This window comes from Mus pahari, chromosome 1 (assembly GCF_900095145.1).
Source record: "Mus pahari chromosome 1, PAHARI_EIJ_v1.1, whole genome shotgun sequence".
In the NCBI taxonomy this organism is placed as follows: Eukaryota; Metazoa; Chordata; class Mammalia; order Rodentia; family Muridae; genus Mus; species Mus pahari.
In genome coordinates, this window is record NC_034590.1 from 103,419,421 (window position 1) to 103,445,183 (window position 25,763).

General features: G+C 44.2%; 1 protein-coding gene across 1 annotated transcript in view; it reads right to left on the bottom strand.

Annotated features, from left to right (window-relative positions):
* The window catches only part of Adam12 (ADAM metallopeptidase domain 12), a 324,955-nt gene that overhangs the window by 77,950 nt on the left and 221,242 nt on the right, over positions 1–25,763 (bottom strand). The window contains exons 6-10 of the mRNA XM_021194809.2: positions 17,500–17,686; positions 11,087–11,152; positions 9,984–10,055; positions 3,452–3,621; positions 561–645 (exon numbers count right to left, since the gene is read on the bottom strand). Of these exons, the coding sequence (XP_021050468.1) occupies positions 561–645; positions 3,452–3,621; positions 9,984–10,055; positions 11,087–11,152; positions 17,500–17,686 (580 nt within the window). The remainder of the gene's footprint in view (positions 1–560; positions 646–3,451; positions 3,622–9,983; positions 10,056–11,086; positions 11,153–17,499; positions 17,687–25,763) is intronic.

A 25,763-nucleotide genomic window follows, 5' to 3' on the forward strand; every position in this document is an offset into this window, starting at 1 on the left:
TAGCCCTGTAAAGCAATAAACCCAGGCGTCTGCCTTCCAAGAATAAGGTTATGATAAAGACAAATTGTGCTCTGGCCAGAAGGTATGGAAAGCATTTGCAATGGTACATAGTGAAAAACCTCAAACTTCTGACTGTTGGGCTCAGGGGCAGAACCATCAAAAAATCACTTGAGTGGCAACATTTGGTGAGACCACAGTCTATCCCTCCCGCCCCCTCCCCCCTTCCAATTGAGCACCGAGGGCAACCCCCATGTCCTGGGTCATCCCAACATCAGGAAACTTTCCTGGATTGAGATACTTTGACCAATAGTGCCAGTTGAAATATTTCTCCACAGAAGGGGCCACTCTTCCATGTCTGTCTTCCTTGAAGAATATCTGTGTCTTTTAAACTGTCCCTGACAGTGGAAAAATAAATTATAAATATGGGTAGAGTAAAAGTGAGAGGCAAATCTAGAAAGCATCCATGGGAAGGAGCTAGCTTCAAGAAGTTGACAAGAGAAGATTTCCTGGGGAAGTCATTAGGCGGGGAAGGTATCTCCCAGATACTATCTTTGGCTTACCATGACAACTCCTCCGGACTGTTCTGCAGTGCACATGCTCATGATGGGTGCCATGCCGATGGTGGTTCCTTGGAAATAAACCCCACTACAAAAACAAATGGAAGGACTTCCTTTAATCTCACGCAGTACAGATGCATTTCCCGACATTTCAAATCTTGTTAGGCAGGCTGGCCATGAGGAGGGGGTATTTACTTGAGACTTTTATCTTTTTTTTGGCCCCATAATTCTTGTAGAGTTTTGCTGTCCAGTCTGAGACAGCGGCCAGGTGCTACTTTGCATTTATAAGTTGTCGTCTGCCTGCTTCCTGTAAAGAGCTGTTCCTTTGAAACAATGCCTGCTGATGGAAAGGCCGAGAAGTTACCAGGAATCACTGTTTGCTAAAGGAAATAAAGGAAACATAGGAGACAGCTTGGGAGCTTTTCTGTAGTAGCTAGAATTTGCTTTCCTGTGTAACTCATCATCAGCCAGACACAGAATCCTTCAAAGTGTTCTGCCAATATAGCCTTTGAGACTGAAACCAGCAGAAAGGCGATCACTTCTCCAGAGCTAGTGTATAGCAGGCAAGCACCCACCAAGCCTTGACACCAGGGAGGAAGCTTTGGGAAGGGAACTTCCAGAAGGCATTCTCCTATCTGGAATCTCAACCTAATCATGAATCCAATTATAACAATCAACTGTCTCAGCGGGTTTCTTAATCCCAGCCTCATGCACTAAAATGTTAAGACTGTATTTGTTGGACTCCTACAGAGTAATCAAGCCATTTAGTCATGTTATGTTGGCCAGGTACTAACAGACAGTGCAGTTACAGTCTGAAACGTCAAGTATGGGGCTGGAGAGATGGCTCAGTTAAGAAGAGCTAGCACTTTTAGACAAACTGCTTGCTCTTCTAGAGGACCTGGATTCGATTCCTAGCACCCACAACTCACAGCTCACAGCTGTCTCTAACCCTAGTCCTAGGGGATCCAACTTCCTTTTCTGGCCTCTGGGGGGCATCAGGCACATGTGGTTTCTTTCCTCCCCTGTCCTTTCTAGCACTTGCTGCTCTAATGCTTTCTATTCTTCTGCTTTCTCTCAGCAGACAGATATTCCCCAGAGCAAGAAGGTTTAATACTGAGGTACATGTAGACAAACACTCATACATGTAAATAAAATAAAATAAAACAAAGTGAAATCTTCACAATGATTAATTGGACAGACGTAGCAAGTATATAAATACCGTTGCTTCTTCCATCCCTCTTCTGTTTTTTTCTTTTTTAATCAATTGTCTATCTATCTATCATCTATCTATCTATCTATCTATCTATGACACTAGAATCATCCCTTGTTATCCATGAAGATTAAACTTTGAATCTTCTGTGGGTACCACAACTCATAGATACTCAATTCCTTGCATAAAACAGCATTGTGTTTGCATAGAACCTATGCAACCATACAATCCAATCTCTTGATCACTTGTCTTTAATGCAGTCTAAGTTGTTTATCAATCATCACACTGAATTATTCAGAGATGACAGAGATGAAGGTCTGTACATGCTCAGTAAAGATATGTCCTCTTCTCTGAAAATTTCTGGTTTGGGGTTGGTTAGACCCACGGGTACGGAACCCTCAGATATGGAGGGCCAACTATACACTCATATTCACAGCAGTAGGCACTTCATTCAGCCTTTGTCTTTACCGCTGCTCATATACACAGACCATATGAATGGTTACAACTATATATACAAGTAAATTAAGAAGGTTAAAGATGTCAACTTATTTCCAGATGTTTAGGTTGGACAGATTCCTTTAGTGGGGGAAAAACAAAAACAAAACATTCCAACTTAAAGCATATGAAACTGTACTTTTTAACAGTGCAGGACTGATTAGTGCATGAAATGGGAAGAAATCAGTCACATCCACAGGGGACCCAGGAGAAATGGCTCGAGTAAATGATCAGGGACCACCGACAGACTGAGGGTGGATGGAGGTGTTTTCTAAAGGAACACAGGGCAGAGTCATCTCGTTCCTGTCTCATGAATGTTCAACAAGCTAGATCTGACTGGCCAAAGAACAGTATCCCCTGTGTCTGAAGGTTTTGCTGTGGTGATTGAAGTTACATGAGAACAAACAAATAATAGTATAAAGTGCCTAAAGATTAAAATAAACATGTTTCCAAAAGCATCTGCTTCCCATGGATTCGGGCTAACATAGGGACATTTTCTTCTTTTAAATGCAAAGGTACCTGGAGCCACTCACCAGATGCTTTGGGACAGTTGTACCTCCCCTGTCCTTTCACATCTCCATAGCACTTGGTACTCTAATGCTTTCTATTCTTCTGCTTTCTCTCAGCAGAAAGATATTCCCCAGAGCAAGAAGGTTTAATACTGATCATTGTTATGCTCAAAGCACCTACCTGGGTCCTAGCAGGTGTCCAGTGGAATACTGACTGGGTGACAATTGCTAGGTCTAGATGATACTCACTGACCTGGAAAGCCACCAAGAACTCTTCCGACAGAAGAGAAAGGCCCTAGGTGTTTCCCCAGGTACCTGACAGTCTTCACTCATATGACTTTCCCTCAGATCTTGCAAAAACATAAAGTTTTCCATGAATGATAGACTACTTGAGGCAATTTTATTAAGACTAATACCAGAAAAACTAACATAGAGGAAAATAGCCAGTTATGGGGGGAGGAGAGTATGGGGGGGCAGACCATAAATGAGAGTCCTGCAGGGGGACAAGAGTCTTCCCCGATGGATGTGTAGTAGCAGCTAGGGATGTGCTTTGGCCCTGATGCAGGCTGGGAAGCAAGCCCTTTGAAGTATACTGTGTAGGCAGACGTGGCTCTGGTAACCCCAGGAAAGTATGAGCGCATGGCGCTGCATCTTTAATAGAGGAAGATGACATTGCTCACCTGATAAGCTGAGCATTGTCATGGGATTTCCGAGGTAGAAGCTTTATCTTTCTCCAGTCTAGAAACTCATGGAGGCTGGTGAATGGGTCCTGGCTTATAGAGCATTTGTCGATGTCATTCCACACTTCCACTCCTACCAGCACGATCCGGATGTTCAGTGGTCTGTAAAACTAAGAGAATGGGCATCCTTGGAGGATCACAGTCAGGAACTTAAGAGAGAATTAGAACTGATTTTCACTGTTTGCAGTTCATTCTTGAAAGTCAGGAAAACCCTTCTCTGTGCACCTTTGCTCCCATGGCAACAGAGTTTAAGAAATAGTCTTAGCATTGAATGCAAAGTGGAATGTTAACTGGACTCTCAAATGCTGACAATTGGATGCTCAAGTTATCAGCCATTTCTCTCTTGTCTGACTGCATGTGCATAGAAATAACTTGCCATGATTTAAGTATGCCTATAGATGTAGGTTACCATTTAATATGCTTGAAATTAATATCTACTGCACGAAAAAACAAGATGAAGATCATTCAGACACTTCTGCCAATAACAACAATAACAATAATAACAATAATAATAATAATTTCAAGTATAGTGTTCTGAGATACTGAAAATGAATCTGAATTTCTCAGCAAAGACTCAGCCTTGGCTGACACCATCATGCTCCATCATCTATCAAATTAGTAAGTTTAGTGCCTTTCAAAATAACAGAAGCATAGATAAAGCCTTCTGCAGTAAATTTATGACCATATTTTTCTTACCGTATCAAAGAGTGAGATGGAAAGATCTGTCATGTGGAGCTCTTCTCACAGGAGCTTGAGAGAGAAAGCTTTGAGCAGACTCAAAGAAAGTCTTTTCTTTCATCCCTACATAGAGGGAGTAATGGCTTTAACCAAAGCCACCTTCCCCATCCATAGGAGGTGGGGGAAGACAAATCTAGTTGTCAAAGGATGGCTTGTCTCATCTAAGCCTGGAGGGGCAGCTTGAGTAGCTGGCCAACATGAAATGTACATCAGTCCATCCTGGGCTTGATGCTAAGGGGCTTCTATACCCATAGTTTAGCCCACCATGCAACTATACAGTTAAGAACTGACATCATTCCTTTATAGTCAAGATGATAAGGCTGGGAAGGGCCATGTAAATTGTTCCAAATCACTTGCTTCATATGTAACAGCATACTGACAGGGAGATAACTGTGGTCACAGCTAAGAGATAAGGACACAAGTCACTGTGCTGCCCTATTAATCTTTGATGCCAGTGACATACAAGTCCACATGCAACAAGAAAGTCCCTTCCCAGCCCTCACCCCCACCCGCCTGCTTGTGAGATCCTAGATACACAAGGAGAGAAGCATAGCTTTATAGCCAACTCCAGAGGGAGGCCGATCTTCTACATTTCTAGTAACATCTGTCCAGCAAGGAACAAGGATTCCAGTAGCTTTTCATTTGAGAGTTAAACACCATTCCAATGTGGTGAGCTGAAGTGCTAGGAGCTCCCTAGGGCTGAGCATCTGACCCTATATTCTCAACCCCATGCAAGAAAGCTCATCTTTTTTTCCCTCGCTGATCCCCAGAGTCACATGGCGAACACAGGGTCAGCAGAAGAACTCAAAGAACTCAGCTGGGGCACAAATTATCTCACAGGCTATGCTGATTGCAGTGGTCCAAGTTGGGGTAAAACAGATAACAAAGACCATATGAAATTAATACATTAATGAGACAATTACATAAGCAAAATCCTGTCCGATAGCATGTTTTTAATCAAGAAATCGCACGACTTGTGCCTATTTGCAAAGTTCCAGCCCAAGGTTCCCAGGAAAAACAGTTTCAGGAGCATCCTGAATGATACCTGCTAAAATCAGGGGTACCCCTCAAGATGGCATTCCCAGCTGTGTCATATACAAAGGTCACAATAATCAGAAAACAAATATTCAATGCTCATATTTATGCCAACTTTCTAAGAGTCCCTAGGGCCAGATATCCTGAATGGCCTAGAGGATTGTCTTCTGAGAAACGGACACTGTTTCTCTGTGTCTGCTCAGGAGTATCGAATGGAAGCAGGAACTAACATCCTCCCAGGCCTAACCTATCATCTGTCTCAGCACTAACTTAGCAACATACCGACCAGGGAAGCTGTTCATGCCAATGGAGAGGTTGAATTCCTCTGTGAGCCTCTCAAACCATATCCTAGCCCAGACTTCAGGCTTAGTCAATTCCTGTCTATAGTTGGTACTGTTGGTTAACTTCCATGTGTGCTTTGCCTATAGCAAGCCTTTATTCACTCTTCTTTACTTCCTTTACTGAATGTTCCTCCTTCATTTGCCCATAGGTCATCTTGGCTCTTTTTAGTTAAGTTCAATGAGCACAAGTACAACTCAGGCTTGGTGCCAAGGTGCTTTCTAAACCCTGGTTTAGTCCACAAAGCAGTTCTACGAGTTAGAAATTGTTACTGCTCCCATTTTAGTGTCGAGATACCGAGGCTCGGAGGGGCCAGGTAAATTATGCAGGATCGTAACTGCATGGCTGGCCTGGTACACAGACAGACTGACTCTGATATCCTGATCTGAATAATTAAAACTGCCACTCACATTGTGAGTACTATGATTCCAGACTTTCAGAAAACCTCATAGGTCAAATGGAGCCTGGCAGATGCCTGCCTGGCTCAGGGATCCCAGAATGTATGCAGACACAGTCAGAGACCCACATGAGTGATTGCCCTCCATATGCGACAGCCACAAATATTTGCTGTCAGTTCTTGCTGTGTGCAGGAATGTGGCACAAGCAGAACAAATAAAGATTAGGATGGCTTCGTCCTGGCTCAGCTGCTCAGAGGGTTAGCACAAGGCTTTAGGGCACGGGACGTGCTCCCGTGAATCCAGTTAACTGATATGCTGTCCCACTGAGCAATAGCACCAACAGGAAGTCCAGAGAATGCTGTGGTGGAGGGGGGTCAAAGCTTTCCGGAAGGAACGGATAAGAAACAAGGGAGGTAGAATTCCCTAGGGTCCCAGAAGAGCTTGCCTTCTTGAGGCAACTAGCCTGGGAGGAGGAGAAGAGGGGCCGTCCTAAGAGTGAAGACAGCAGAAGTAATTCATAGTCCTTCAGAGGATGGCTACTGAGGCGTGGAGCTGACGTCACAGCTTAAGAAGGCTGGGGTTGGCGTGATGGCTTCAAGATGCAAAGCTTCAGTCCACAGAGGCTCCTGTGGCAGTGTAATCTGGACCCAGGGAGGATGCCTCTAAGTCTTTTCTAGAAGCATGACCACTTTGCTCTTGCTACCTGGGCTTCCCTGACCCTTTTTACGACTTCACTTTTGTCTCTAAATCACTCCCGTCTTCCAGTCTAAAGCGTTCTCTTTCTCCAAGCCAGTAACAGCTAAATGCTATTAGTTTAGAATGCCCAAACTAAGCCAAGATGTCAGCAAACGAAGTGGCCACTGAGACCGTCAATGAGGTTTGGGTCGAGACTCTCCCAAGAGTGTAGTTGTGAAACTGGGAAGTCTGATGTTGCCTGAAGCCAGCAGCTGTGGATAGAGTTGCCCAAGGAGTCTGAGTGTCCTCTCCAGGGTCTCTAGGAGCTGTAGAAAGGTGAACAGGCATACCAGGGCTAAATGTGTCCTTGTGCGCAGCAAATTGGCTCAGCCCTCACTGTCCAGGCTGGCACACTTGACCAAGGTCTTCTAGAAGCATATTGCTCTTTAATGACTAGCTCAAGCTATTAGTAGGCCCCTCCCCTATTTGCTCGTTTTTCAGTTTTATGAACTGAATGAAGCAAGACAGGACCTAGAATAATATGTAAAGACAGATAATGCAGAGGACCAGCGGATCACTTTTTAAAATGGGGTTTCAGCAGCTTCTAGTCAGATGTTAAGGTAGCTCCCCCCCATTTCCTTTTACTTCTGAGGGTCAGGATGAGCCCTTTCACTCTTTAGGGAAGAGGGGGTTGGAGGTATCAGATGTCAGTCTTTCTTGGTGATGTTAGTGTGCCAGCCTGGTTTCTTAACTACGTAACCCTTTCATTTTCTGTTATTGCGTCTCTGCTTTAAGTCACCAATTTTAGGCAAACTCTGATGGATCTGTGCCAAGCCTCCCCTCAGGTCAATCGGAGCAGAGTAGGAAGGATATGATTTAGGAGGCATTATTTTAAAGGGCAGTCACGTGAATAAACAAAACACCCCAGGGAACTCTAGCACCTCAGCCTGGTTATGACCCTGCTTTTCCATTTTAGACAGGTCTCAGGTAGCTCATGCTAGCCCCCAACTCACTCTGTAGGTGAGGATGACCTTAGACTTCTGATATCCTGCCTCTCTCTACCTTCCAAGAGCTGGAATTACAGGCAAGTGCCACCATGGCCAGTTTACCTGGTGCCAGGGATGGGACTTTGCTTCATGCATGGAAGGTGGGTAATTATCCCATATCCTCAGTCACTATGACCCAGCCTTAACTCCTGCATAATGCTTGGATCCACCCTTTACCACCCCCACCCCTTCCGGAAAGACTGGTTCCCTAACCAGGATTCTCCTTCATCTTTCAACTTTAGGATACACAGTAATGTACAAAACGTTACTACTAAGACATACTTAAAAACCATGTGTTGTTCCAGAGTTCAGTCTGTCTCAAGGGTCTAACGAAGGAACTGGGACCTTCTCACCCATGCTCCACCTTGCAAAATCACTGTTGCATCTGCAATAACTCTTGCCCCTATCCCAGGGAAGTGAGTGGCTCTCACCTGCAGCTCTAGAGACCTCTTCTCACAGCATCATTGAGGGGCAGTCACTTGGGTACTGGAAGAAGGGTTTCTATGTCTACCTGCTATGGGTCTGCTGTGACTACAAAAAGAAGGACTACAAATCCAATGGCTTCTAAGTTCATAGTGCACAGAACTCAGGACAGTGAGGTCTATAAGCTCTTGTAGGGTATAGATGAATTTATGGAAGGGTTTTTGCCTTCCTCCTTTGGAAAATGTACGTTGAACAGAACGGGATTGGTTGGAAAGAAAGGTGCAGCAAGGAGTCCTTCAAAAATGCTCCGTGTGAAAGGCGGTTATGTCACAGAGGCCTGGCTGTAAGAGGCACAGCTATAGCCAGATCTTCCTTTTCATATAGGTGTCATGGGTAGGAGACATGCTCCCACTGAGAAGCTCAGCTCCGTTCCTTCTCTCCACTGGTGGCTTCTGTAGTATAGCCCTGAACCAGGTGAATTCCTGGCTTTGGGCCGTAGAGCTTCCAGCCCCTTAAAATCTGAAAGTCTCCAGGGGACACCTGAAAACACTCATGCCCAGGCGCTCCCCTCACCCCTGCCAGCGAACAAGACGTCAGACAAGTCTTTGGAAGCTCCTGCCCATCCCCTGGCTCCCCAGCAGTGATATGTAAGCTCTCGTCTAAGGGAATCCCTACCTCAGATGAGATCCATTAGCCCCAAACAGTCAGATTCTATCTGGCAGGAGGGCCACTGAGAGAAGGGCGCTTTAGACAGACCCCCCCCCTCCATTTCCTTGCCAGCAAGCTATAGAAGAACTAGGTTCCCAGGGGCTCTTCTCCCCAGAAATTATCTTGTGAAAATGGTGGTGGTGTCTCCCTTGTTCCCAGTGAGGGTCTTCCAATAGCTGTTGTTCTTAGAGGAAGTGTTCTCCAAGGAGCTTCTGCAAATGGCTTGGTTCATCAATCCTTGAGATGTGACTGGGTCGTGAAGATTCTCATGTAAACAAATGGTTATTGCTTGGCTGGAATAATACTTGTGTGCTATTACTGGGAGGAGGGGCCTAGCTTAAGGATTATAAAGGTGCGTCCTGAAAAGATACACTGGGGGGGGGGGGGGTCACGCCTTGCCTCTCTCGACTCCCTGGCCACCAGAAGTTGAGCAACTGTGTTCTGCCATATCCTGTCTGGCATGATGGCCCAGAACCTTGGACCAGCAGACCTTAGTCTAAAACTCCCAAAGCCATAAGTAGAAATAAAGGTACCCTCCTCCACAGTTTTTCTTACAGGTATCTTTCATATGGATGGAAGGGTGACTAACATGGTGACTGAACCAGAAGTTCGCTTCTGGGTTCTGACAGTGGAGCCTGTAGAGCCCACCCTCTAGTCCATGCTGGCGCATCATGAACTCCACACTGGAGAGCAGGAAAGAGGTCAGGCTACCAAATTCTGGAAGTTTCAATGCACCCTACCAGAATTCTGTCTAATGGATTGTCCAGAAGTCTCTTAGGCTGGAACACTTCCTGGCAAGACAAGATCCTAGAGGAAGCTGAGTCCCCAAAGCCTTCCAGGTCCAGATCAACAAGGACTGGAATCTCCGAAGCCCAGGACCTGGAAAGCACCTGCTCAGAGGACTGGCCACTCAGAGGACAACACGGGCCACTCAGAGGACAACACGGGCCACTCAGAGGACAACATGGGCCACTCAGAGGACAAGCACAGGCCCCAGGGGCAGGTTCTGCTCTTTCTGCTCAGTCAGAGGAAGTGTGCTTAGTTTTTTCCAACTTCATTTCCGAACACTGGCATGACCTGCATGATTTAATCATCTGCAAAGGAACTTACCTTGTCAACGTGATTGGCGATCTCTATTAAGCGCTGCTTAACTTTCTCCAGGTCTTTTCCTTGCCTCTGAAACTTAACAATTTTAAATGCTAGCATTAATAATGGTAAGAATATCAATCAGGGTTCCTCCTCTCAGACCCTGGGCTTTGGTGACACCCTGTACTCCTGGGGGGCCCTTCAGTACAGTACAAGGGGATCCCATTGTGCCAGGTAGTTTCCCCAGCTGGGGAGTCCCTGCAGTTCCGTACAAATGGCTCAAGCCAAGGGCTCACAGAACAGTGACTTTTGCAATTCTTCCCACTTCATAAATGATGGAGGAAGACATGTTTTGGCAACGATAAAATGGACAACGGGAAGACTCTCCAAAGTCACTTTTCATATCATCGCCTTGATTTTAACTTCCTGAGGTACTTCCTTTATATTTGCTTTTAAACATTAAATATGAGAAGCAAAAAAAGCTCATGGCAACATGTCCAAGAAGAATTGGAGAAAGTTAACACATTCTTTCCTTTAAGTTGACCTTCCAGAATGGGGAGGATTTTCTGAGGACTTGTCAAGCAGTTTTCATGTTTGGATGTTGAGTGCATTTAGGAGAAAGATGTCATCAATTTATAATATGTTAATGGAATTGTAAGAAATCATAGGGAAGGTAAACTAAAGAAAATTGATTAAAAATGAATTGAAAGAAAAACCAACAATGCAAAGCCATTATCACAAGAGGGAAGGATTTTTCTACCATGTTTGTATAGCATTCATTCATTCATTCATTCATTCATTCATTCAGATTAAGACATGTCCAACTTTTCCCAAAATGTCAAAGTGTAATTTAAAGCCATCTCTCACTCTCCTTAAATAAGTCTCCTTACTTAGAGAGTTTAGCTACAAAGAAACCCTGTGTTATTGGTAGGTTAACTTTGTAATTATATTACACTAGATGCATCTTAAATGGCCTATGTGTCCTCGGGTCAGAAAAGCCCACTTTTAAATTCTCATCTCCAATGTTGGTAAGAAGACATGGAGGTAAAGCAAGTCCTAACTGGCTAAGTCCTTTCTCTCATTTCTTTTTGAGACCAAGTGTACTGAGTAGTGTCACAGGTCCTTACCTCTCTGTTGTCTGCCACAATAACCAGCTCTACGTACTTGGTCATCTTAAGGGTCTCTCTCTTATGCTGTCAAAAGAAAGTGAGAGTTGAGTTTCCCTTAATACTTCACAGAGGCATCTAGAGCATTGTGCAAAAACAGAAACAAATAATACAATAACAATATTTGGAGGGGAGATGTTTCCTCTCCTGAGCTTTGTGGCTGTGTACCCTCTAGAAGTTGACGTTCACATCTACTGATCTTGTTGTGAAGACTCAAGGTGGTGATCTGGTTTCCACTTTCACACAGGAAACCCTAAAAAGGAGTTTAACATTCTTGTTGTCTCATTGATTATGAATTTAAAAAGAAACCATGGTCATTTTTAAACAAAATGAACATATAAACATCTCCAAAGAACATTCTAGAACCAGGGTCAGCAAAGGCTTGCTGTTATACATTACACATGGATGTGAAGCCCTCAAAAGGCTACACTGGAGCCCAGACTGTCACTGGTGTTTCTTGAACTTTTATGGCCCACATGCATCTGCTCCATGCTAAAAGTAGAGGAGAACACACTTTGTAGAGAAACTGTGATCTCTCTGAGAAATGTTATTCCCCCTCCCCCGGAAGTGATGCTATTAGCCAGTCATTTAAGAACATAGTTTGAAGCAGTAGAAGATGCTGATGAGCAGAGAGGCAAAGGGAGGCACAGAGAGACAAGATACAAAGGAGCAGGCAGAGACCAGGAAGAAACAGTGTCTTTTAAAAGGCCTGGGAGATGACCTGAGAGAGTTGACATTGGCAAGAGTGGAGCAGCTGAATACAGGAAACTGTGTATCAAGGTGCAGAACCAGGAGCTCAGCAGTGGAGATACAGATCCAAACAAGATGGCCTCTGAGGCAGGTTATAACATTTTAATCAAGCTTCCTCAGAAAGTGTTTGCACTCTTCTGTAAATTACTGGGAGGATCCCAAAGGCATTTTTAGGGGAAATAAAACAATTCGTGGAGGGTGGTCTCAAAAAAACCCAAACATTGAAAACAAAAAAAGCATAGCCCTCTGTTTCTGCAATAACACAGTTGAAGGAAGTGGGGGGAGCGGCTTGTCTCTGGTCCTTCCCAACCGAAATTGCTGGTTTATGACTTAAGTCTCATACAGGGCTTAAGCTGAAAACTCAATGTTACAACCACTTGTCCAGACAAAAGCAAAAGGGATGAAGGCATGCTTTGAATCGGGTTTCCAGTCACATAATCCGGAGGGAAACATCTTTCATAAAACAAATCTCCAGCAGTCCAGAATCTTCCAAACAGATTTTTACAAGAAAAATGTTTGTATTATAGTGGTGTTCCTGCTTGCTGCCCAGCTGTGCTGATTCATGAATTTAGGTGTCCCTGAAGAAATCTGGAAACCTCACGGAGGAAGGAAAATAAAGCACCATGAAAGATATAATTTCTCACGCTTTTACGGTGCTGCAAGAAGAAACTGTCAGGCTAGGTAACTGTATGCACAGGCAGGCTTCACTGTGCTAACTACAAACTCAGAATGGCAAAAGTTAGCCCCCCCCCCCCCGTGTGTTCAAAATGAGACACTTCTGGAAATAAAGTCTTGTGCTTTTTCCCTTTCTCAGTAGCCAATGGAATAGAACTTTCCCCAACCTTTATCTCCTCGTCTCTGTGGTGTATGCTTGTATATGTGTTTGTATCATGCTCCTGTAGGTGTGTGTGTGTGTGTGTGTGTGTGTGTGTGTGTGTGTGTGNGAGAGAGAGAGAGAGAGAGAGAGAGAGAGAGAGAGAGAGAGAGAGAGAATAAGAACAACCATACGTACGTACACATGGAGACCAGAGGTTGATGGCATGTGTCTTCCTTTAACCTGTTCCACCTTGATTTTTTTTTTTTTTTTGGAGACATGGTCTCTCAGTGAACTGGGAGTTTATAATTTCCGTTAGGTTGGCTCGCTAGCGAGTCCCTGGGATCCCGCTGCCTCCCGCTCCTCTGCAGGTGCTGGGGTGACAGGTGCATTCTGTGTTCCTACCTAGCTCTGTACCCGGGTGCTGGGATCTGACCCCAGAGTAGAGTGCAGCTTACAGCCTGTGCCATCTTTCCAGCTCCCAGGAATCAATTTCTTCCTCTCTTGCCTCTCCCTCCCCGCCAATACACCCTGTTTCACCATGAACAAATTCCGCTAATCATGCAGACAAAAACGCGGCTATGGGCATGGAGAAATAAATTAATCTCTCGTGACAAACTCTTCGAGAGAGCTCAGCTTGCTTAGGCGTTTACGCTTCTCAGACTGCAGAGGGAGGGAATCTCTGAGCAGAGGACATTTCCAACTGGCCTTGGATCATCCTTTAGAAAACATACAATCCCAGATAATGAAAACAAACATGTGAACACAATTTTCCTGTCTCTGCAGTTTTCAGAGAAATCCGCATTTTCTCATGAATTTAGAGAATTGCAAGCTCAGAGAGAAGTTTAACCACATTGTAATGAAAAGCCACAGGGGAGTGGCCAGCTCCCTGCTGAAAGAGAGGCTTAAATTACCTCCATGGGATCCCTACCTATCTAGGCTGTCCAGTTTAAAAAAAATATACCTCAAATTTGTGATATGAGCAACGACATTAGAAACTGCTTGGGTAACTGAATTTTTACTTTTTTGGGATTGTCAACAAAAGCTTGTTCCCAAAACAGGGTTTCTGAGACTGGCCCAACACTTTCAGCTCCAAGGTAGGGATAGAGTTGGGAACAAGGTACCCAAGAGGGAACTAGTTCATGGACTTCTGAAAGTCAACCCAGCGAAGTTCCCAGAGTCTGACTATCCCCTGAAGAGCTTGCTGCAGTCTCTGGTGTAGAGCACTTAACTCGAGCTACGAAAGCAAGGGGAGACCAGGGCACCAATGGGTTTTCACAGAATCCTGTCTCCTTATGGCCAGACCCTTGGCAGAACAATCGCTCATCCTATGGTGTCTTCTGGGAGCTTGCTGTGTGCTGTGCGATGGGTTAGGTACTAGAGATGTAGGGATGGAGAAGACCAAGGCCACTTACTACTTTCATGAAGCAATTCCCTTCTCTGCTATTGGGGTGTACGGTTTGATTTTTCTTATTAGCAGACTTAGCCTTTGTCTCTCTCACAAAGCTTACAGAGGCGGCTGATAAAATCCTTTTCCATTCTTTTTGTTTGCTTTGAGACATGGTCCCATGTAACCTAGCCTGGCCTCTAACTTACTATGGAGCAGAGGGTGATCTTGAACTTCTGATCGTTCTGCCTCCACCTCTAGAGTGCTAGGGTCACAGGCAAGCACCACCATATTCAGTTTATGAAATGCCAGGGATAGAACTTGAGGCCTTAGGCAGAGGCCTCAAGTGAACCTCAAGCTCTCGGTTGTTGGCCCATGGGGAGGGAAGGAGTCTAGGCAGGTAAGCTGAGTACCAAGAAACATTAGGATGGACTTAAAAATCTCCAGAGAGAAAATGATGACACTCTTGTCTTCCAGAGGCAAATGGGGGCTCTCACTACAATCAAATATAGAGAGCCCTGTAAAAGTGACAAATAGCTCAGCTTTATGTGCTAGCCATCGTGAACATCCAAATCAGATGAATTCGTGATGCTCGGTGAAGAAAATATGCAAACATCTGCAGAGAAGTTGAGATAGTTAACATTTAGGGGGGAGTCAGGAAAATGCTGGATAGCAGCAATTGTGCTTGGCACACGGCATAAACAAGATTAATTAGCTGCAGCTACATTGATTTTTGTTTTTCTTAAGTATAGAACAAAGGAAGCATAGTGAGGCAAGTGATGGGCATGAAACTCGAATCTGTGTTCATCACAGAGCTCTCCGAAACGATCTGGAACTTCCAAGTATTATGCTTATGGGGAAATTATTTTTTTGTACCATTTATATTATATATCCCCAGTTTAGAATGATTTCTTTCCCTCATTTAAGACCATCACAAGAAATTTTGGAGCAACACTGGGAGTTGAGGTAAACAGCACAGGCATCTTTGCTTTCCGTTTTCCATTCAAGGGTTCATTTAAACTCCCATATTAGCAACACAGTGTCATTAGGCAGGGGTTCTTCTCTCCATGTCAGCATGAATGGAAATGACGGTGCCAATCATGGTTCTAGAGAGCTGTACATTGTCAGAGAATTAAAACACAGTCAGCCAGGACAGACCAAGTTTGTACTTCTAAATGAAATGGGAGCCCATTTGAGCATCATTTAAACTGTCAAGTTATAAATCAAGCAATGTGGGGAATAGGCAGTCAACCAGGTACTCAAAGCCAAGCGCCTGAAAACAAAATGCATATGGTCTACTTGTTTGTGATGGGTGAAGCTTGGCTCAGTCACCTCCTTGCTGGGGTCTGGACTCAAAAGCAGGCATGTTTGAAGAGTGAAATAAACATGAGAGGGACTGTAGAGGCTGTCTCTGATTCTTGCTCTTAGGTCTGTCACTCAAGAGGGGTGGGGCAGTGGGAGCTGAGGTGCTGCTGCTGCTGCTGTTGCTAGAAACATCTCCCTGCCTGTGTGTGTGTGTGGGGGGGGGCATACATGCGTGGGGGTGTGCATGTGTGTGTGTAGACCAGAAGGCAGTTTCAGGTGTTCTTCCTCAGGACGCATTCATAGGTTGTTGCTTTTGTTGCTATTGTTTGTTTGCTTGATTGGTTTAGTTTTGTTTTGTTTTCTGAGGCAGAATTTTTCACTGACCTTGCCAACCAGTCTAGGCTGGTTGGCCAGGGAGCCACAGAGATCCTCCTGTCTCCACCTTCCATGAGATGGTATTACAAAATAGCATCAGCATGCCTAGCTTTAAATTTCTTTTTTAGTTATTAATATAGGCACTGGGGATCAAACTCATGTCTACATACATGCGCTTTACTGACTGAGTGACTTCTCTAGCCTTATTTTGTTATTTTGAAACAAGATCCTAGGAACTGGCTATGTAAGAAGAACACCCATGAATTTTTTATCACCTACTTCCACAATGCTAAGATCATGAGTGTACTATCATCGCTGGTGGTCCTGGGTAGTTTTAAAGTCCTGGGGTTTAGATAGGCTGCCCCCACCCCTATCCCTGAAACATCAATGCTGAGGTAAGCACCGAAACTTAAGTGGAGAACGCTCCCTCTGTGGGGAGGAGGAAAAATAAAAATTGTCCCAAGCACTGTCCATGTCTTGGGAACCATCAGAGGGGAGACAGTTTTGAGTCTCATGACAGAAAATCTGGATGGATGGGGAAAAGTCCAGGACTCAGCAGTTCAGTGGTTTAGGGGAACAGGCATTCTGTGCAGGTATAAAGAGAACACTAGGAGAGAGGCAAGAGCACAGAACAAAACTCTTACTGTTCCAACTTAGAGGACTTAGCCGAGTGGGATAGTTCCGCAGTGGAACTCTTGGCTGAGCATGCACAAGGCCCTGTCTAATTTCTAGGACAGCTGAAAAGCAAAAAGAAGAAAAGAAAGTAACTCAGGATGGGTGGATTACAATGCACCAAGAATAATCTTCAGGGATCCAGAAAAGACAAAATGTGTGATGGATATGAAGACCATGCCCCTCTTCCCGTCCCTTGGCACAGGGGAGGCCATATGTTTGAGTTTACACATTTCTTCTCGGTAGGAATAGGAAATATAAATACACTCACATACACCCCCCTCCCAAAATCTCAACCAAACAGGAAAAGGTTGAAACTTTCATCTTTGGTTATAACCTAGTGGAGGAAAAGACCCTTTACTCCTTTCCCACAAAGCTCCACTGTGGTCTGTACAGTCCACGTGAATGACAATCAGAAGGTACCATAAGGCAGTGTTGTTCCAGGGCATCATGGGAAACATTGGTGAGGGGAATTAGCCTGGAGTACAGACTCTGTTGACAACTCCAGTGCTAAAGCAAAAAGGGAGTCAGGGCAGGAGGTCAGACAAGGCAGGCTGCTCCACAGCCCTGGAGGGAAGAACAAACACTGGCAACACGGCCCAGGGATAAACAAGACTTTGGTAAGATCGCTGGAGAAGACTCAGTGGCCCTTGCACACATAGGTGGATAAAGCGTGTTCATCTTTTGGACCCACTTGTGAGATCCCACACTGTGCGATAAGGAATCCTCAATGTGGAGAGTGAGGGGGTGGGGAATCCATGCTTGCTGTGTTGACCACCAGGGTGCCCTACCCTGGCTTCACAATGCTATCTATACCCTTGATGACTTGGACATCCTCTGACCCTGAGGATGGGACTTTACCTGTCACAAGTTAACAGATCTGATGTTTACATTTGCTCCGAAGGTGCAGGGATTTGAGTTTGTAGACATACTCTCCCCAGGACATCCCCTACCTCCTGAGGACTGGACATCATTCCATGCACACAACATCTGGCAGCGAGGTTGCTCCAAACCTCCTAACAGTATTGCAGCTCTCAGCTCAAGAAACATGAACTTGGAATTCCCTCTTACCCTTCTTGCCCACATTTGAGAGGGTTCAGGGGAGACATCTTCCATGGTGAGGCTGGACTTGTTATGCTGTGACCCACACAGCCCTTGGATGTTCTTCATGTTCTCAGCTGGGACAAGTTTGTATCTGTCAGTGGTGTTTTTCATCGGTTCTAAGCTGTAGGTTTTATTTTCAAACACGATTAGTCCCCTGTTAAAAAGGTAATACAAATATTAATTTTTAAGGACAGTACCTCATTTATGGTGAAGGTAGATTATTTCTAAGTGTTTACTTTTACTTATTTCTGTGTTGGTGTGTGCACACGCATACCCCATGTGTGGAGGGGCCTAAGGAGGCCAGAAGACAATGTTGGTCCCCAGAGCTGGAGTTAAGGATGCTTGTGAGACACCCGGGATGGGTGCTGGGGATTGAGTTTTGGTCCCCTTCAGTGCCATCAGTCACTGAAACATTGCTCTAGTGCCCATGATACAGTTCTTAACGCAAGAGAAAATAAAAGGGGAAATACTGACTTATTTGTATTATTATTATTTTTTTTTAATTTTTGGTTTTTTGAGACAGGGTTTCTCTGTATAGCCCTGGCTGTCCTGGAACTCACTTTGTAGACCAGGCTGGCCTCGAACTCAGAAATCCGCCTGCCTCTGCCTCCCGAGTGCTGGGATTAAAGGTGTGCGCCACCACCGCCCGGCTCTTATGTGTATTTTCGAGCTTTAGGAAGAAAAGACATTTATATGGTTTGTGATTGTGTCATTCACTTTTGAAATTGTTTGAAAATCAAGGGATTTCGCTTGTTCCAAATATTTTTTTTTATAGTAAAGAACAGGCTTCATTGTGCCTCTCTGCTTTTTTGTTTTTGTTTTTGTAACTCTCAAAGATATATTACTGTGGAAGAGAGTCTGGCAGAAAGATCCAGCGTGACACTAAGTGCTTCTGAATTAGTAGACACAGCTCAGAAAGGAAACCTTTCCTTTTCTTTAAAAATACAATTTTTGCTCTGAAATAATTTTTCCTGGTCAAACCTGTTCTCTAAATCTTTGTGGAGATTCAGATATAAAAATGGGGGAGGATTTATAATGCTTAAAAAAAACCCTTTCTTATTTAATCTTTGGGGGATGAATATGTCAAAGGACATAGCTTAGAACCTGCTGTGGATGGAATGGGAAATGTCCTCCCCCCACAGCTCACATGTTGTGACCTGTGCTCCCCAGCTTGCGGTGCTGTTCGGGAAGGTTGTAGAACCTTGCTGGAAGAAGTGGGTCAGGTGGGTAGGACTTGAGGTTTTATAGCCCAGTTCTATTTCTGTCCATTCTGTACTTCCTGACTGGTGGAATATGGCCAGAGGCCTCGAGCTCCTGCCGCCACGCTCTCCCACCATGCTGACTGTATCCCTTGCATTCATTCTAAGTCAACGAAAACCTTAGGCCTCCCTTAAATTACCTCATTAGGTATTTTCCCATACTATCAAGAAAAGTAATTAGCACAGTACCCCAAACATTTGAGTGAACCCTTGGGTGTATGTGCAGTGGTGGTCTTAAGTCTTTTGGGGAGCTCATTTTCATCTTCTTGTGTATATGTGTGTATACTCATATGGAGGCCAAGGGTCAAGTTTATGAATCTTCTTTGATCATTTTATCCCTTATTCTTTGAGGCAGGGTCTCCCAATCAAACTCAGGGATCACCCATGGCCAGTCGTACTAGCTCTAGGGATCACATGTGTACACCTTCCAAGGCTGAAATTATAGCTGCTATGTCCATTAGGCACTTATTTGTCTTCTGAGGATCTGAACTGCAGTCTTGTTTACACATCAAATGGGAAGCCCTTTATAGACCTGAGGATCATTGTGGAAGCTGTCCTTTCCTGAGGCTAGGCAAAGGGATTCTGGCACCCTGTAGCTCCAAGTTCAAGCTCTAGCTTTGACACTTCCTAGCTGTGTTTAGTCTCCTGTGTGTCCTAAACTTGCTTTCTTCACAGGCACTATTGGATAACAGTAACTTCTGGGCACAATTGCTATACCACTCAGTCAGACCTTTCAGCCTTACAGGCAACCAAGTTACTGTTTAAGTGGTGGCATCTCTCTTCCTTGGATAAGGACAGATCCCCATAGCAGGCGGCTGTTCACAGGTTATTCCAAAGACTGATAATTGTAGTCAGATATCATACTTTGTGAATGTATGTATCCTGCCCACAGGAATGCTAGCCATCTGGTGCTCCCTGATATCAAACGCAGCACTCATAAGATAAACACCCTTCTGGGAATGATAATGACCAAAACAGAACCCTGTGACCCAACAGTTAGATTTGGAAATAAAAATGTAGAGTTTTAAAAAAAACATGGACAAGGGAACTCTGGGTAAGGCCGTGGCTTAGAAGCCACATCCGAGCACGTGGTTGATTATGGTTAGGGACACAAAGAAAACAGGGGTATCTCATAACTCCCTCATCATCCCCAGGATCCACTTGATCAATGTGACAGCTAACTTTCTCACCAAACCAACAAACTTCCTATACACTGAACCTGGACTTGCTGCTGCCGCAGATGCAGGATCCAGCCAACTCCAACAGTCCTCAGCAAACTGGGCTAAAAGGTCTCATCCAGAAAACCTACAAAAGCTGTGCTAATGGAGATTTTCATTGACTACTCCCCAGAAGACTGCCACCCGGACCCCATTAATGTCCCAGTGGGAACAGTAAAACAGTGGGAGCCAAGTACAGATTCTAGGCAATGCTTTGGGCACCGTACGGCCACCCCCCTCTGAGGACCTGTGAATTGAAGTATAGCAGCCGCATGGAGGCTATCCCTGGGCTCACAGCCCAGAGCCAAATAGCTCATTAAGAAAACTCCATGGAGAGCTGGAGCTAGGAACTCCTGGGTGAAGAACAGGACTGCTGAAAATCAACAAGGAGGAGAGCTCAGAGCAGAGCCAGGAAGGCAAGGCAGTGATCTGTCCAGGGAGACAAAAGCCAACATCCAGGCCACCGACTGCAGTCTCTTAAATCCTGCTGAGCACTCAGCCCCACTCCCTGCAATTATTCCTCATCTATAGAAAACTCCAGACAGTGTAGCAGAGCAGCACATACCCCATGCTTGTGCCGTCCACTCTATTCTTTTCTCTTTCTCCATTACCTTTCCTCCTATTACATCACCTAAATCCCAAAGGCTAACCTGGTAGATGACATCATAGTCCATATCTTTAACCTACTCTGCCAGCTACCATTAACTCTCCATTCCCTTCCCCTCCTTGCCTCTATTATTCTTGTTCTTCCTCTACGTGTGTGTTCCCCATGGATTCCTACTCTTATGATTTCTCTGGTTTTAAGAAGATACTATGGCACAGGTCTCATCTTTCCTTGTAGCATGATTCTTCTCTTTGGAGGCTCTGCTAGCCTCTTGAGTGTGTTTATCTTTATCTTCAGTCCCAAGTATTCACTGTAGTGTTCTGTGTAGGAGCAGTTTGATGGGCATGAATTTCGTTAGCCTGCCTTCATCAGGCAGAGGAAAAAGAATGATGGGAAAGAAATTAAACAAAGGAGGAGTGTGACATAATCAAACACCATACAGTCAACCAGAATGACATGGATACCCATACCTGTCAGTAATGACCCTGTCTATGGATAATTGCAATCCCCCCATCAAGAGTTAACAGATTATAAGACAGGATTAGAGAACAGAATCCTTATTTTTTTTCCGAAACAGGGTTTCTCTGTATAGCCCTGGCTGTCCTGGAACTCACTTTGTAGACCAGGCTGGCCTCGAACTCAGAAATCTGCCTGCCTCTGCCTCCCAAGTGCTGGGATTAAAGGCGTGGCACACCTGGCAAGAACAGAATTCTTATTTTTCTCCCTCAAGAAATGTACTTCGTGGCCACAAATAAACATCACCTTGGAGTGAATGGATGGAAAAAAGTTTCCCAAGCAAATGGGATCAAGAAGAAGCAGATGTTATTATCCTAATATCTGACAAAATAGACTTGACGTCAGGACTTGTCAGGAGAGATAAAGAAAGTCACTTCATATTGACCAAGAGAACCATCCAAGAAAAAAAGACAATTTAAATGTGTATGTACCAAATGCATGCTCATCCCATTTCATAAAACAGATACCTCTACATCTTGAGTCACAAAGTAACTCCAACACATTAATAGTGGGTGACTTCAGTGTCTCATGCTCATCCTTAGACACTCCAACTGGGCAAACATTAATAAGAAGTACTGGGCTTAAATAACATCAGCTGTTTTCTTGAATTCTACCTTATGGGAGGGGTAATGATTTGCTGATTTGGCTAGACTCAAGTCCCCCTTGCTATTTGCACTGACTCCAGTCATCTGGGGACTGAGAATGAAACATGGCACAACTCTCTAGTCACTCGAGAGAAGCCAACTGCTGAAAGTTTTTCTACTCAGTGGAAAGTTCTACAAACTTTTACTTGGTTATAAAAATGTTCTCATATCTCCTTTTATCTTTTAAGTCATCCAAAGGCCAGATGTTGAGAAACAGGGGTAAAGGCCTTCCCTATGCTGCACACAGCTGGCAGCCTACAATACAGCATAATTAAATAATTGCTTTGGACTATCTTGGGTATAATTAATCATTTAGATGTAAAAAATCTCTGGAAAGAACAGTCCAAGATTCAAGCACTCACGGTTTCTGAGATGTGGAAATGTGATGTTCTCACAGCCCTCCCTGGCCCCAAGTTAGATAAGGGAGACAATTTGTTTTAAGTTGGATGTCATAAACATTTGGTTATAAACGTCAAGTTGGAACAATCTCAGAGCAGAGAATTTAAGTCTAGCAGATTTGGAACATAGGGTTCTACCCGCTCCATACCACAGGGAGGAAAGGCCTAAAGGAGATACGTCATGATTCGGGGAAGATGGAGACTGTAGGTACCTCCTTGAAACCTAGCTTCATTATATCTACTACTGCGGTGATCTTCATCAGCTGAGTCACCAGTCATCATCCCCGTGTCTAAGGTATCCAGGTAGCTCACAGAAGAGCTGGAGAGCCAACCCTGACCTGTGTTGTTGTTGTTGTTGTTGTTTTCCATGCACCCTTACCCACCTCTACCAGCCCTGCTTTGGGAAGAATGAGGCTCCCCAAATGGAGACAAGAGTATTAAAGTTGAAGGAGAAAAAGACACACCAGTGAGATGAGTGGCCACCGGGAAAATCCATGGCCTTTCTTTAAGGTTCCAAGTTTGGGGCCAAGGATATTGTTCACTTAATGACGTGTTTTCCTAGCATGCATGAGGCCCTGGGTTTGTTCCCTTCTTAGCATCTCATTGGCTGAGTATGGTGGTGACCAGCTGTAATCCTTGTACTTGAGAGATGGAAGGTGAAGCTGTAGTTTAAGGGAATTCAAGATTATACACATAATTTGAAGCCAGCATTTGACTACATGAGACCCTGTCAGAAACAAACCAAACCAAACCAAACCAAAGCCCCTATAAAAATGAAAACATTTAAAGTACTGTTATATTTCCCTTGAATGGATATGAAAAAGAATTTGTCAAAATGATAAGTTGTCTTTGTGCGGTCTCTTTGGGAAAACACATCAGTTCTATATTGCCTCAAGGTTAGGGTTTTGTTCTAAAAATTCAGACTTTAGTCTCTGAAGCAAGGGCGCATTGGGCAATAATGCAGCTTAATGCTGTTGTTCTTATCATTAGTCCTAGGCAAGTAAGAAAGTGGCTTGTGGATCCCAACTACTGCAGTAAGACAACAATGAGAACCAGTGAGGAAACACAGACTATGCCCTGCTAGCTCAGTGCCCTGCTGCCAGCAGGATTCTCCGAGGAAGGACTTTTGGTCTTTGTATCAGGCTGTCAATCATAAGCTAGAAATGCAGCTGGCATGAAATTTCATCTCAGTCCCTTTTTCTGGAGCAGCTCATGGGGAAAAGTAATATCCTGCCTCATGTATGCTTGATAAGCTTTGAGGGCAGAAATATTAGCTAATATTAGCAATATTAGCATAGGCTGATTTTTCAGAACCAGTTCGTATGTGCATATCTGACTCGCAAGCAAAATGAGCAAAAATATTCCATCAGTACCACTGCTGCCATGACCATGTGCCAAGTACTGAGTTAGGTACAAAGATGCCAGTCTGGGGCTCCTGTTTCAAATGGACTGGGTTAGTAATGTGAGATGCATGACAAAGACGTCAAGGGTGAAACATTACAAAGCATTTAAAAATAGTCATTTACAGGTTATTTACAGGTTGAGTATCCTTAGTTGGAAAAACCCAATCTCAAATGCGGGCAGATGAGAAGCACTGCTGGTCCCAGGCATTTAAAACTGTATTTATTAAGTTTTAGTTTTATGTGTGTAGATATTTTGCCTGCATGTATGTCTGCACACAGTGCCCACAAAACCAGAAGAAGGCTCTGGATCTCCCTGGAACTGGAGTTAGAGACTGTTGTTCACCACCATGTAGGTGCTGGGAACCAAACCTGGGTCCTCTACCAGAACAACAAGCATTCTTAACTACTGAGCCACCTCTCCAACCCCCTGCTTCTGGAACATTTTGAATATCATGTCTTCAAGCCATCCTACATCATCAACAACAACAGCAGGATCTGTTACTGTGAATACACTGTATGTGTGAAGAGACAGCCTGAGGTATGACCCACCCCCCTTTCAAGTAACAGTGTCATAGAGAAAGATTCTAGATATTACTAGGTTTAAACTGCAGTGTTTCTCAACCTTTGGGTCACAGCCACAAAGGGGTCAAACAACCCTGTCACTGGGATCACCCAAGACAATAAGAAATATCATATTTTATATTACGATTCATAAGAGTAGCAGAATTAGAGTTATAAAGCAGAAAATGAAAACAATTTTATGGTTGGGGGTCTTCACAACACTAGGAACTGTATTAAAAAGTCACAGCATTAGGGCGATTGAGAACCACTGGTTTAAAGCAATTCATTAGTTTTTAGAATATTGGCTTTTACAAATGTTGCCTCTATCCAATATCAAATCAGTTCATCATTGTCCCCCACAATAATGGGACCTGTTAGTAGTCATTCTCTACCCTCCCCTGTCTACAAAACTCAGGCACTTGAGTGGACTGTCCTTTCTAGTATATATAGAACTCCTGGAAAGCAGTTGGCACAGGCCTGTCTCACCAGTGATAAGAGGACACTCTGGGCTGAACAGAGATGTTAAGGGCTAAACTCTAGTCCCTCTGAACAGACCACTCCTCAAAAGAGTCTTTGAAGATGTAGTTAAAACTCACTCCTTACATTGCTCTGAGAGTAGGAATTGGTATCTTAAGAGCAGAAATGGAGATGAAAGCAGACACTATGCTATGATATATGTACAAGAAAAAGGGTGCCAGACATCAGCAGAGGTCCCTGGCATCAAAAGGAGGGAAGCAGAGGGGCTATTTGTTTTCTCAGCTGAGACAGTCAGATTTCTTCAGACATGTCAACTCAGATTGTCAAATTATCGACAATAATACTGCACACACAGCAGCAACCCCTTGATGGTTGTGCTTGTCTCGATTCTAAATTGTAAATTATTTTTTGTTTATGGCGGTTTTGATGGTCAGTCTTCATTGCCAATGTACCTGGATTTCAAATAAGCTAGGAGACACACCTCAGGTGTTTCTAGAGAGATTTAACTGGGGCAGGGGTACCCACCCTAAATGTGGGTGGCACCATTCCATAGGTGGGGATCCAGGCTGAATATAAAGAATGAAAAGAGGAAGCCAGATGACTACCAGAAACTCTCTCTCTCTCTCTCTGTCTCTCTGCTTCCTGATTACAGAAGCAGTGTGAGCAGCTGAGTCATGCTCTTGCCCTATGGCTAGGGCTGTCCTTGCTTAGCCTTATCCACCATGATGGACTTTAGTCTCAAACTGTGAGCCCAAACTAACCCTTGTGCCCTAAAGTTACTTTGATCATGTATTTTGTCACAGAAGCAAGAAAAGTAATTCAGACAGAGGTCACCCTACAGTCCAGGGATGGCACAGAACAAGTCTCCTTTCTGGAAAGTACCATGAAGACTATTTTCACATAGCATGGGGAAGGAAACCTCTTCTGCATCTAATATATAAAATCTGGTATCATATATGTTATATTATATACTTAAAATTAAGACAAAACTTGCAGGTGTGTAATAATATACATACTTATTTAATAGGCACAAATAAACCTCCTGTAGTGGTTCGAATATGCTTGGCCCAGGGAGTGGCACTATTGGGAGGTGTGGCCTTGTTGGAGTAGTTGTGACCTTGTTGGAGTAGGTGTTTCACTATGGGCATGGGC